The sequence below is a fragment of the Trachurus trachurus genome (assembly GCF_905171665.1).
Source record: "Trachurus trachurus genome assembly, chromosome: 8".
Classification (NCBI taxonomy): domain Eukaryota; kingdom Metazoa; phylum Chordata; class Actinopteri; order Carangiformes; family Carangidae; genus Trachurus; species Trachurus trachurus.
In genome coordinates, this window is record NC_139905.1 from 13,648,215 (window position 1) to 13,660,776 (window position 12,562).

Genomic DNA, 12,562 nt, shown 5'->3' on the forward strand with positions numbered 1-12,562 from the left:
TAGCATGATTCAGATGAACTGTCAAACTGCCTAACTAAATATGAAATGAAAGTCAAGTTTCCCCCCAAAAAATGCACAGCCAAGTAAATGGACCAATCCAGACATGTTCAGAGACCCTGACAAATAGTTTGTCCCTCAGAAAAAGATTCATCAGACACCAGATAACATTTTTTCTCAGTTTATGTTGCAGCTGCAGGTTTCAACATTACTCCTGTGTATGTTACACAACTGAACCAAGACTGACCTCTAATGTCAAGTGTTAATTATTCTGCACAGAGAAGGTCAAACCTCCAACTTTAGTAACAACAATGTTTAAGGGGACTTACCTGAAGAAAGCTAAACTTCTGACACACTAATGCACACACACACACAGACACACAATCCATCATCCAATAAATGCTAAGTCTTATGCTGGAAATTACAACACTGTTCTCATAATTTTTTTGTTCGCCTCCATTTCTGTCTCAACTGTGTAATCAATTACACATTCATATGGGAGTGGGAATGTTCTGCAGTATTTTCCAGTCTCTTCATTCAAGTTTTCATATTGGTGTTGAAAATGCTTTACAGTTTGGCCCCTGAGCCTGGCCTCTCTACCTGGATAGTTAGGGAGGCTGCTGCGGGGTCATCTACAAGCCAGAACAGCTCGCCGTTGGTTGGGACAACGCGGGCTGCTGGAAACGCTGGACCCTCTCTCCCCTCCAGCACCTCCTGCAAGAAAAGGGTCACTGTGTTAGAATATAACAGCACAGTTATTTCTGCTAATCCAGTAGGTTATAAAAGTGATGAACAATAATCATTGAATAGACCCATACATTTATGTTCAGATTTATTTATTTATTCTTTCTCCAGTTAGACTTTCTACTTGCACTGTTGCATCCGTCATTTAACTTTCCCATACCGAACCGGCAGAACTGGTTCAGTGCTTTTATTTTGCATTCTTCTGTTTTATCTCAATCTTATATAGTATAGTGGCTTCTGTGCCCCTGGATCTTGTCTCAACAGATTTATTGTGTCAAGGAAATAGAAGGTTTTTATGACACAGAATGTGAGTTGTGTATGTTCAATTTCAGTGTAAATGTTACCTTCAAAACAGGTGCCTTGCTTCCTCCTGTCGATACAAAAGCCACACAGCGTGCAGAGTTCACCACTGGAAAAGTCATAGTCACGCGCTGTGGCGGTGGTTTGGGAGAGTCGCTGATGGGGGCCACAATCTTCTTGGTTTCCTGAATATGGATTACACCCAAACCCAATCATCTATCATGTAGAATGTGGTACAGCGTCCAAAAAGTATAACTAATGTGTTACAACCCAAAAGTAGTCAAATATATAATCAAGGAAGAATCATTACTCAATCATTACAGACATGTTGGGGTGGCATTAAGGACCAGAAGGTTCAAGTCTGACAAACTGTCAAACTGACTAATATACAGCCCTCACCTCCAGGAGAGGGTGGTCTGGGAAGAGGGAACAAGTGTGTCCATCAGGCCCCATCCCTAGCAGTAACAGGTCAAACACAGGGAAGTCGTCATCTGGGAATGCCTGTGTGTTTGAAAATAGTAAAGCAAAACTGTAAAAGTTGTGCTGGGTAAATTAAAGCATAAAATCCTTGTGTGGGAATTTTGAGGCAGAACTGACCACAGAGAAGTTAACATTCAATGTAAAAGTTGAGCTTTAGATGTGTCAGATATACATCACTGAGGCATCAAATCAATTCCAAAATCATTCTGTAGCATGAAATCCAAACGTACAACTGTACTCATAAGAAAACTTCACAAGCAGTAAGAGGAACAAGGGTGTTGCAGCAGACAGCTTTGGCTCTCATCTGAACGTTAGCAAGCATGTCTGCAACAACATGAGAGGACAGAAATGTGGCAAAAGGCTTAGAAAAGACTAAAGGTCAACTTCTTTGAAACACTGAGCGAAAATGTCCCTCTGAGAAATGGTTATATTTTCTCATGTTGCTTATGCTTTCCCACAGTACTCTAGATGTGAGAGATGTCAGAGATGTGTGTACCTCTTTCAGTTTGCGGGTGTAATCCTCAGCGCATTCACTGACTGGCAGAGAGGAATCGATGGTTAAGATCCCACTCTCAGGGATGTTGACCTTGGAAAACAACTGACTCTGGAAAAAAAAAGGAAACAAATTATATTTTTACTGTGAGGTGATGGAACAACATAATAAAATGCAATTTATGCAAACATCCTCCTGAATAGATACCTTGTACAACCCGTAAGTGCTCTCAGGATCATCAGAGGGAACCAGTCTCTCGTCACAGAAGCCGGCCACCCATTTGCTGCAGTCCAGCCCTGGCAGGGCGAGCAGCTCCTTACTGAGCATGGACACGAGGCTTCCACCAGAGAGACCCAGGGTGAACCTGCCACGAGAGGCGATGGCCTTCTCCGCCCGGGATGTCACCAGCTGGGCCAGCACCGGTCCCAGCTCTGCTGAGGAGGGGAAGACCACGACTCTTCTGCCAGCCATCAGAGCACTTTCTGAGTAAAGGAGTTACTGGGAGGAAGAAGAAGAAGAAGAAGAAGAGAGAGAGAGAGAGAGAGAGAGAGAGAGAGAGAGAGAGAGAGAGAGAGAGAGAGAGAGAGAGAGAGAGAGAGAGAGAGAGAGGACAAACTGGTTTTGAGCAATATACAGTATAAGGAAGTCGTCAACCAAAATGTTTTGCAAGCCATCATGTTGTGTACATATGTCCAATACAATATGAACTGCTTGTGTTGGTAGAAAGCATTTCTTTTTCTTTTCTTTTTTAACAATTTAAACTAAAGTTGACTTAGGCAACACTCCAATATAACTGTGGCGGTGCAAACAGAGGACTGGTGGAGATTAAGCTGGACAGGATACTGCATTAACCACTGTCGGAAATATAAGGAAAATAAGCTCGGCGTTTTTTGACAAGTTAAAAAAACCTGGAATTTAACAAGAAAACTCTACAGTTTGTCTGAATAATATAAGTTTTCTTACCTAGTGTGAATCTCAGGTGCAGCTAGTCATGAGGAGGATTTTCAGTCGGCGAATGTAATTCGACGCGCCACTTCCTGAAACGAGTTTTTCACCAGCCAATCACGTTCTGTGTTTAGACCGCACTGCATTCTGGTCAGTTGAGTCTCTGTAGCAACAACGACACAAAAAGTTAGCTTGCTCGGTTAATGTTTTTTAACAAGGTCAAAAACGGAAGTCAATAAAAGGACGCCGAGTATTGAGAGGAATTTAACACAACACAGACTCGTGTAGAAGTCGATTAAGACGATGGGACATTTTTTACTGATGGATATTGTAGTTTTTTTGAATGGTTGCTATGTTTCCTCCCACCCGGCAGATGGAAACAGCGTATCCGTACCAACCACTTGAGTTCTGTGGGGACACTCACGCGTACCTTGTGGACACTCGTGCTTTATATTGTTAACTACATTGAATTGAAAATAGAGACCTTCAGAAAGAGGCATTTTGTCTGTGCGCATTCTCGTGTCTGTCCCACAGAAACCTTGAAATCATGTCGACAGTCTTCTCTTTCCAAACGCAACTCGTCTCCATCATGGACGCATTATCCAAAACAGCCGTCATGGAAATAAGCAAACTGGTGGAGATCGAGTCGAAGATGCTGAAAATAGAGATAACTCGAGGGCGGAATGAAATAGCCTCGCTCACAGAGAAACTGCAGCTGATGGAGAAATTGCTGTATATCGCACAGGGGGGCAGACAGGACGCAGCAGCCGCAGCTGCAGCTGCAGCAGCTGCATGCTCAGTGGTAAGGGACTGTTCAACAAACAGAACCGTGGAGCCTGACAGGACAAGACCTGCCATAAAGAGGTAGGCTAGGCTTGCAGATTCCTGCTTGTAGCCTGTAGTTAAGAGTGTCTGTCTATATCACAACCTTTGCTTTCAGATCCACCCTGCCTATGGTGTATTAATCTAAGTTTATTACATCCTAGTGAGAGCCCATGGGAATGCATAAGTTCCTCCACTGAGATGAGCAGTTTGCCTCAAGCCGAACAGCAAACTGCAGCTGAAGTAAGTCTGCACTGGTCAAACAGAGTTGTCCCATTATGTTGCACTGTGTTTTTTTATTTGAAACAGGCAAATTCATTACAATGTTATCTCCAATAGTTTCCAAACCCGCCAAAAGAGCAACCTGACCTAATTGTTGTAAAGGAAGAGCCGACAGAGGTGGACACTGCAGGCAATGAACAAGACAGGACAAGTGAAAATAGTGAGTATTAAATTCAGCGTAGCTTACCAATTCTGACTCTGAATCACACATTTGCCATTCAATGGGCCCTGAAAGTGATTTTATATTTTCAAAGGTACTGTTACACGCCTCCTAAAATGTGTTTTTATTAATAATTATCTTAGATGTGAAAATTCCAGCAATTTTGATAGTATGAGCAACTCAACTTCGATGCCATGTGTATTCAAGTTTTAACCCTGATTAAATTGCTTAGGGTGAACCATATTCCACATGTTAACATGCTCTTTTGCTGTCAGCAGGAAGAGAAGCAGTCTCAGAAACTCAGAAGAGTCCAGATGTGATGCAGCATCCCAAACTCATCCAAGATCATCAGCAGCCCATGTTCACTGATAGGTTTGTCACCCTGAGCAGCCAGTCATCTCTTGCTGGACCAGGAAGGACCAGGGAGACACAGTGGAATTCACAACTTGCACCTGCTCACACAAACCTGGAGGCTGGGAAAAGCATTGCTGAAAATGTTGCTTCCCAAAGCTTAAGTGTGCTCAGAAACATGAAGATTCACAACTTGAGGAACTCGGCTGCAAAGAGGTTCGGGTGCTTGCAGTGTGGCAAAAGCTTCAGATGCTTTAGTCAGCTTGAAATTCACCAGAGGAGTCACACAGGAGAGAAACCCTTCAGGTGCACGCTATGTGGAAAGAGATACGCACAAAAGGGGCATTTGTATACACACCAGCGCACACACACTGGGGAGAAGCCATATCGCTGTCCTATTTGTGGAAAGGGCTTTATTCAGAAATGTACCCTTGATATGCATCAGCGTACACACACTGGAGAAAAACCTTTTGTTTGTATCAAATGTGGCAAAGGTTTTACAAAGAACTGTAATCTGAAAAAACACCTAGCAGTACATTTAGATCCTAGTTTGAACGTGTATGGTAGTGAATCTGGTGCACCAACATTTAGTGCAACATTAATTAATGGGACCACTTAAAACAGTCTGCCATGTGTACTTCTCAAGCTGTTTGATTGAAATAAGCAAATAAACAATAAAGCTATCTTTGCTCCAAATTTGGGTAACTTGTTTTGTTGTGACGGAAATGTGTCAGTATGTTTTCTGCTGCTTTCCTTTCATATCTCATTTTCAACTACTTCACTCTCAAACTGACTGAGACCTGATATGATGCTACAGTGCAGTAGCCTACTAAGAGCTGACAGGTGTTTCTATCAGTTTGTCCACCATCTTCATAATACTACAATGCAGCTCAACACAAACTCTCATTATAACTACTTTCTATCTATCTATCTATCTATCTATCTATCTATCCATCTATCTATCTATCTATCTATCTATTTTTTCATTCACTGCCCAAAGTTTTATTGATCATTCATTGATTGAATTCACAATGCATTAAGTCACTGAAATCAACTCCACTTTTAATAACTGGAACTTGGTGTACACACACACACACACACACACACACACACACACACACACACACACACAGTATTGCATCGACAATATTAATCCAATATTATATAATATTAGTGATTTTACCAAATGTGTCTGCCTTTTGCAACACACCACGACTGTTTACTACATTGCATTAGACCTAACGTGCTCTATAATAGTAGGCCTACGTATGAAAATAATAATAGGCCCAAGCATAGACATACTGTATATGGGCCCAAGTACATTTCAGTATCAGTTTTTATATATGTGCTGCCTTCAAGTGCTCCTCTTAAACGTCGGAACGCAGCCTTACAGCTTTCCCACAATCCCCTGCGGTTCAGCTATAGCGCATATTTGATAAAGGCACAGCGTCAACAACGTTTCTACGCTGGGAATTTTGCCAAAAAAATTTCGAAATATTGAGCTTCTTCGTCGAGATGATGTGCGACACCACGAACCGGAGTTTTCGGACGCAGTTAGCGGCCATCCTGGAAAAACTGACGAAGGCGGCGTTGGTTGAAATTGGCAACCTGGCTGATGAGTGCTCCTCCGTCCTTCACACCGAGATATCCCTGCACAAGACGGAGAACGAGGCGCTGAAGAAGCGGTGTTACTCGCTGGAGGTCCAGCTGAGAGCGGCGAGGGAGGCGCAGACCTACCCGGCACATATCAACAGTGTGAGCCGGCGGCACCCTGCAGGTCAGGACGGTCACACGGCTCGATGGAGAGGTTTCCAGGCTTGGGGGTGGGGGGTTGGGGGTTGGGGGGCTATATCCTGGAAAACAAGGCAGGCTATAGCCCCTTGGTGGAGAATACAACCAATTTGCATTTTATTAGGCACACCTGGATCACACTAATTAAAGGATACAACAGTCCTCCTGCTATCTTTTGATTATTTAGTTAAGCTGGGCTGGAGACTATAATGAGGTGTTGGTGTTGCTGACCTACACCAGGTGGACAAAATAATAGGAACCCCCCTACCTACACTGGTAATCCATATTGTGATCATGTGTGGGCAGATATTTCAGTAGTATTTGTCAATTTCCCTTTTCTTGTGTACTTCAAAATATACAGTATTTCAAATGATTATGTGATTTTTCTTGGGGTTTTCTATACTAAATGTGATTTGTTGGCCAAGAATCTTATGGTGCAACAATTACACAATAACGTTACACATTTTATCTCTATCCTGCGATTTTGATATTGCTCTTATTGCATATTGCGATTTGATTACATTGCAATTAATTGTGCAGCCCTGGCTTCAACACAAGTCTAACATGATAACCGTCAGGATGATAGGATGTATTGTCTTTCTAATAACCTACCAGGAGAGTGCACAACCACCTCAACTCAGATACAGTATGGCCCAAAGGGCATTCTGTATCATGACCCATCACATCTCATGAAAATCAATAATGGCATTCTCAAGTTTTCTTTGATCTTTGTGTATATATTTCTACTTTTGCTGCCACACACAGGAGGTCACACTTGTCATATATGCTTCGTCTTCCAGAGCAGCAGCAGCAGCCGCAACAGCAACCTGCTCCAGCCATCGATGGAGTTTTTGGAAAGGACTGGTGTATGGACTTTTGGAGAGAAGAGAAACTACCGTCCCACAGAAAAGACACAATGGAGCCTGTGGCTATGACGAGCATGGGAGCACAGGTCAGTGAATCCTTTACCTTTACACCCAACAGTGACGTTTTGTTTTATCCCAGTGCGGTGATTGATGATCAAATGTTTTTTTTTATGTTCAAATATACTTTTTTGCAGGGAATAGACATGATGGACAGAGAACCAGATCTCATCTTTGTCAAGGAGGAGATATATGATGATCATCCTATTGGTCAGCAGATGAGTTTCACAGATAACAGAAAAGGTAAGTTTGGATTGGAAAAAGACAACAGAGGCGAAACAAATCACTGTAATCCTGATAGTTTCTGTGCTCTCACTGCAATAATTTTCATTTAACAGTTGTTGGGATTTTTGAGGACGACAGCATGCTTCATAGATCTGTTGATGAGCTGCAGCTTCACTCCGGGGAATTAAACAACTTCCCAATGACAGTTGACAGTCAAACCCAACAACGCGCACAACCGACCATTATGGACAAGTTGATAGATGACGCAACCATGAGCACTCTGATTGACAACACAAATCCTCCCCCAGCCGCCGCCGCCGCTGACTACTCCGACTACACGAACGATGACCACATGAACGCAGCCAAAAAACTCACCGTTCAGCCAAAACCTATGAAGCTGACGAAACAATTTGAGTGCTTATTCTGTGGGAAAGTATTCAACTATCTGAGCAGTCTGAAGGTCCACATCAGACGACACTCCGGCGAGAAACCATTCAGCTGCGCCGTGTGCGGAAAGCGGTTCGCCCAGAAAACCTACCTGAAACTTCACCAACGCGTGCACTCTGGGGAGAAGCCGTACAGCTGTCCAGACTGTGCCAAAAGTTTTTCTCAGAAAAGCTCTCTGAACATACATCTCCGGACGCACACCGGCGAAAAGCCTTATAGCTGCGTGGATTGTGGGAAATGTTACGCATACAAGTACGGTTTAAATCACCACCAGTGTTTCACCTGACTAGAGAAACAGCCACATGGAGCCCCAAGAAGTGCTTTCAGCGATCCTCAGAGTAGCACAACATGTGCCAACACATCCATAGGGAGCTCACATGTGGATGAATATGTAGATTTCCAGTACCTCATCTAAATTTAGGAAAAGCTAATTTTATAGGCTGTATAATTTTCAGTGCCGCTCTAAAACCATTTTTGGTGCATTTTTAGTTTTATTGATATAGAAAATGCTGCAGCCAAATGAAAGTATAGAGAATATGTGTCACTTGCTAGTCTAACATTTGATTGAGAGTGATTGGATTGATTGACTGGTCAGGGGGGTTGTTACCATATTATTATTATTATTATGTTATTGTCGTTTTGTTTTGTTTTTTGCCTTTGATAAAATACAACTACTTAATCATAATAAGAAATTGGCTAAATTGCTGCACTTAAATGAACGTTTATTGAACACTATGATTCTTTTGATCACAAAATTTTCAAAATAGAAAATGTGCATTTTCTATTTGCCTATTTACATCTGTGCTCTGCACTCTACTCATTATTTTCAACAGAAAAATATCCACAAGTAATCAAAAACCTAAACAATTTAAACCAAACTTTGACCTATACGGCTCTGTATAAGTGCAGGCATTGGCTTACGCTGAATTTTTACAAAATGCCAGGTATCAGCCTAATGAATGGGTCTGTCCCTAGTCATTGCCAAAATGTAGGATGTCTGCTCTTTGCCTTTTAAGTCAGTTTCACATTACGATTAATAAGGAAATTGCCATAGATCAGATTAGATACATTTTCTGATCCAAGTCATGACATGAAATACCTCCCATTTTCTTCATGCATAATGTGTTTGGTGCAAACATGTTACACATACCTCAGTGTCATATCAGGCCACAGAAGGCCTGCATCAATAATGCCAAAATGACTTTGGACAACGCTCCATTGTTTGCACACTCGTAGCATAAACCTTCAAAACTACCTCTTCACAACAAAGCAGAACAACCCTCTGTTTACTTTATTAACCACGTCTCACTTACGCTTTGTCTTTATGCCTTGTCTCATTATTTGGCATTTAACTGGGCAGAAAGTGGGGTGGCTTACCTCTTGACTGTTGAAATGTTGATGTGTGTTGGTCATATAATATTCAGATGATTTACAGAAATAGTTCAGGTCTAAATGGTGTCACTGTTCTAAGATGTATTTGTAAGGCTGCATAGTTATTGTAAAGAGACAAGTTGTGTGGTCATTGTGCAGTCAAGCCAGATTGTCAGTTGTTTTCTTCTAAGTGTTATCATGTTTTATTCTGTTCTTTCCTTTAACGAATCCTGATCAGAACTGTATCACCCCAACAAACCAATGATACTAAAGACATATTCTCTGTCTGTAATGATATGATTTCCTTGAACACACCACACTGACCTCACTAATCTGTTGCATTGTTTTTTTCACTCACACCTGCATGCCCCTTACGAGGCCCTGTCAGATGATGTGCTTTGTTCAGATTGTCAGAGTTGAATATTATATACAAGTCAGCTTCAAGTTAGATTAGACAAAGATAAATTGATACTTTAAAAGTTATATCAATAAAAAAAATGTGCTCACAAAGTGAACATTCATGGCTGTTTTTATTGTAAAGGCAGCACAGCAACTGAGACACTGAACTGGCAAATGCTTTAATAAAAACAACTGACAAAAACAGACATACTCCTTGTTTTTCTAAGCACTACTACAGACTGCAAGCCATAACAAACATGACATTAACTATCCTTACACCACTGTGAGCAACACTTAATCATGTATTCAAATAAATAATAAAGCTACTGGTCTTGCAGTCTAGCCCTTTGAGACAAACTGTTTGTAAAAACGGGCTATACAAATATAATTGCCTTGCCTTGCAACACAATCACTCATTGACAGCTTTGAGCCAATAGGCTCATAAGGTGCCTTCTAGCTGTGGGCTTGTCTTCATCGCGATTTATGTGTGCCATTAAATGATGGTTGAGATTCACCTTTTGTGTGAAGGTCTTCCCACATTTAACACAGCGGAACGGTCTCTCCCCAGTATGGATGCGTAGGTGACATTTCAGATTGCCTTTCTGGGTGAACCCTCTCCCACACAAGCTGCACCTGTAAGGTTTCTCTCCTGTGTGGACCACGTAGTGAATCCTCAGAGCCGACGGGTTTGCGAAGGTCTTCCCGCACAGCTCGCAAGACTTACTTACTGTCTGAGAAGGAACTGGAGGCACGCAGGTGTGAGAGTTCAACTTGTTCCTGTGTGGGAAATGCTGCTTACAAATGTTACAGAAGTTTGACTTGTGTGACTTCATGTGATGCGTTAGAGTGCCCTTGTGGTAAAATGTCCTGCTACATACTTGGCATGTGAATTTGTGTCTGCTTAGCTCTCTGGCAGGTTCTACATGAACCACATTAAAGTTATGATCAAGTAAATCTTGGTCCGGAGCGGTGCTGGTTTCACTGTTGTCTGCAGGTAATGTTTGCTGTTGGTTGTGGTCCGGCCCATCTGTAGCGTTTGCAGTTTGCACCTGTCGACTTTCTTGTACAAACTGCACATCGTCATCGTCGTCGTCATCTTCCTCATCCTCTTCGATTGGGATGATGTGAGCGCTGTAGGCCTCGTCCGTCTCATTGATGGGTATGAGCTGCACAGATGGTTCTTCAATAGCATCTGCAGACTCAGCCTGTTCTCCTCCTTGATCAAATGACAGGCTGCAAGTGCTGCCATCAGCCGAGTAACCAACCGACAGCTGTTCCAGCTCCTCAGCTGCACTTTCTTCATGTTCTGTTGCGCACAAATACACAAATAAATACCAGAAAATCTTCTAAAGCTGCTAAATCTGCATTGTATACTCCCTAAATGCCATTGCTCTGTCACTCTCTTACCTTCTGTAATGAGTGTTTCCTCCTGGCAGCTGCTGGCAGCTTCCCCCACATAATCCTCCTCTTTGATCTCAGTCACAGTAATTTGCTCAGACTGCGTTGTCACATCCTGCAGAATAGAAAAAAAAACAAATGGTCATATTTTCTGACAGGAGCTAAAAATGATAAATCAATTGTTTTAATAAACTGTTTGAGTAGAAATCAAGAAAAAATATATAATCTCCTGTGGTTCAGTGTGGTGATTTGCTGATATTCTCCTTATTACAACATTGTAAATAAAATATCTTATAAAATGTTTTGAGTTGAGGTTGAGAAACAAAAACTAAACTATTAGCTTCTAAACAATTTCACAATGTCCAGTTGAGATTAGAGAAATTATAATGGCCATTTATCCTAATTATTTCATGCTTTACTGCATAGAACATTTTTTAAGAAACACTGCATCTTTATGATTCATAGATTAGTCAGGAATGTAATGAACATGGTATTAGCTGGAAATGACCATTACTATAATTTAATGATCAGCCCCGGACATGCTGGTATACAGGGGCTCTTGCTTTTCAGTGTGCATAAGCAATTTTCTAAAAGAAAAAGAAAATCGTGGATATTGTTGATTTAGTCCAAGATTTATAGACTCCACATGGTTGATTTATGTATTGTCTGTTCCACTGCGTGTCGGGCATCTATAAATATAGCTGTTTATAGCTCATAAAGATTTCACTTTTACTGCCTTGGCATAACTTCCTCTCACCTCCTGACTGTGTTGTGGTGAGTCCGTGATTCCCTCAACACTACATGGGTCTCTGTCTTTCCATAGATTCATGCACCAGTCTTTTCCAAAGATCCCCTCTATGGTGGGCGAACCGGACACTGGAGGTCAAACATAGGTAAACACACCAGTAAATACAAAAGGCAATGCTTGTGATGAACCTGCTGAGCTACTGTTACACTAAAAAAAAAAAAAGGGAAAGGTACCGTGAGGATCTCCGTCTGTGTCGCAGACAGTTTGTATACCCACGGTGCGATAACTTTTACACAACTTGGGGGCGTCGCTTCTCACAGTGGCCAGCTCGCACTCCAGGGTGTTTACTTTTCCTGCCAGGGCTGAATTGGCGAACAAAAGCCGAGACAACTCGAGCCGGAGCTCAGCCGAGTCCTCATCCACCAGTTTGCAGACCTGGCTCAGGGCAGAGCTGGCCATCGTCTCCAGGATGGAGGAGAGCTGTGAGTGGAGGGACAAGCGGCTCGCCATCGCTGCTGCTCTGCTCTGCTCCTCCTTACCAACCAAAAATTAAAAAAAAAAGAAGTATAATTAAGATTTAAGACGCTAAAATGCTGGTGAAAATAAAAACTAACATATGCATTTGCAGAATACGGGAGCTATACCTTAAGCTGACGCTCCTCCTCGCTCAAAGCGGGACCCAAATA

The 12,562-nt window shown here is 42.1% G+C and overlaps 3 protein-coding genes across 3 annotated transcripts; 1 reads left to right on the forward strand and 2 right to left on the reverse strand.

Moving 5' to 3' along the window:
* Positions 1–162: 162 nt before the first annotated feature.
* Positions 163–3,095, reverse strand: pgls (6-phosphogluconolactonase). Its single transcript, XM_083976395.1, has 6 exons — positions 2,978–3,095; positions 2,222–2,512; positions 2,018–2,125; positions 1,441–1,542; positions 1,086–1,226; positions 163–711 (listed from the first exon to the last, which is right to left on the reverse strand). Exons 2-6 carry the CDS (start codon positions 2,483–2,485, stop codon positions 565–567), a joined length of 762 nt encoding a protein of 253 aa, XP_083832521.1. The 5' UTR covers positions 2,486–2,512; positions 2,978–3,095; the 3' UTR covers positions 163–564.
* Positions 3,096–3,360: 265 nt separating this feature from the next.
* LOC310989851 (uncharacterized protein) lies at positions 3,361–5,193 on the forward strand (the record flags this gene model as incomplete). The annotated part of the gene is made up of 4 exons (XM_083977003.1): positions 3,361–3,823; positions 3,946–4,024; positions 4,121–4,223; positions 4,499–5,193. Exons 1-4 carry the CDS (start codon positions 3,507–3,509, stop codon positions 5,191–5,193), a joined length of 1,194 nt encoding a protein of 397 aa, XP_083833129.1. The 5' UTR covers positions 3,361–3,506.
* Positions 5,194–10,028: 4,835 nt separating this feature from the next.
* LOC310989374 (uncharacterized protein) lies at positions 10,029–12,509 on the reverse strand. The gene is made up of 4 exons (XM_083976411.1): positions 12,110–12,509; positions 11,886–12,004; positions 11,138–11,243; positions 10,029–11,036 (listed from the first exon to the last, which is right to left on the reverse strand). The coding sequence occupies exons 1-4, from the start codon at positions 12,384–12,386 to the stop codon at positions 10,144–10,146; spliced, it is 1,395 nt and encodes a 464-aa protein (XP_083832537.1). The 5' UTR covers positions 12,387–12,509; the 3' UTR covers positions 10,029–10,143.
* Between the last annotated feature and the right edge of the window lie 53 nt (positions 12,510–12,562).

What these genes read in the sequence shown, in the direction of transcription:
- pgls (XM_083976395.1), bottom strand. Translation starts at nt 2,485, where the DNA reads ATGGCTGGCAGAAGAGTCGTGGTCTTCCCCTCCTCAGCAGAGCTGGGA. An exon ending in GCACTTACGGGTTGTACAAG is followed by an intron (nt 2,126 to 2,221) that starts GTATCTATTCAG and finishes TTTTTTTTCCAG; the next exon opens with AGTCAGTTGTTTTCCAAGGT. An exon ending in ACACCCGCAAACTGAAAGAG is followed by an intron (nt 1,543 to 2,017) that starts GTACACACATCT and finishes TCAAACACACAG; the next exon opens with GCATTCCCAGATGACGACTT.
- LOC310989374 (XM_083976411.1), bottom strand. Translation starts at nt 12,386, where the DNA reads ATGGCGAGCCGCTTGTCCCTCCACTCACAGCTCTCCTCCATCCTGGAG. An exon ending in CACCACAACACAGTCAGGAG is followed by an intron (nt 11,244 to 11,885) that starts GTGAGAGGAAGT and finishes TCTATTCTGCAG; the next exon opens with GATGTGACAACGCAGTCTGA. An exon ending in GGAAACACTCATTACAGAAG is followed by an intron (nt 11,037 to 11,137) that starts GTAAGAGAGTGA and finishes TGTGCGCAACAG; the next exon opens with AACATGAAGAAAGTGCAGCT.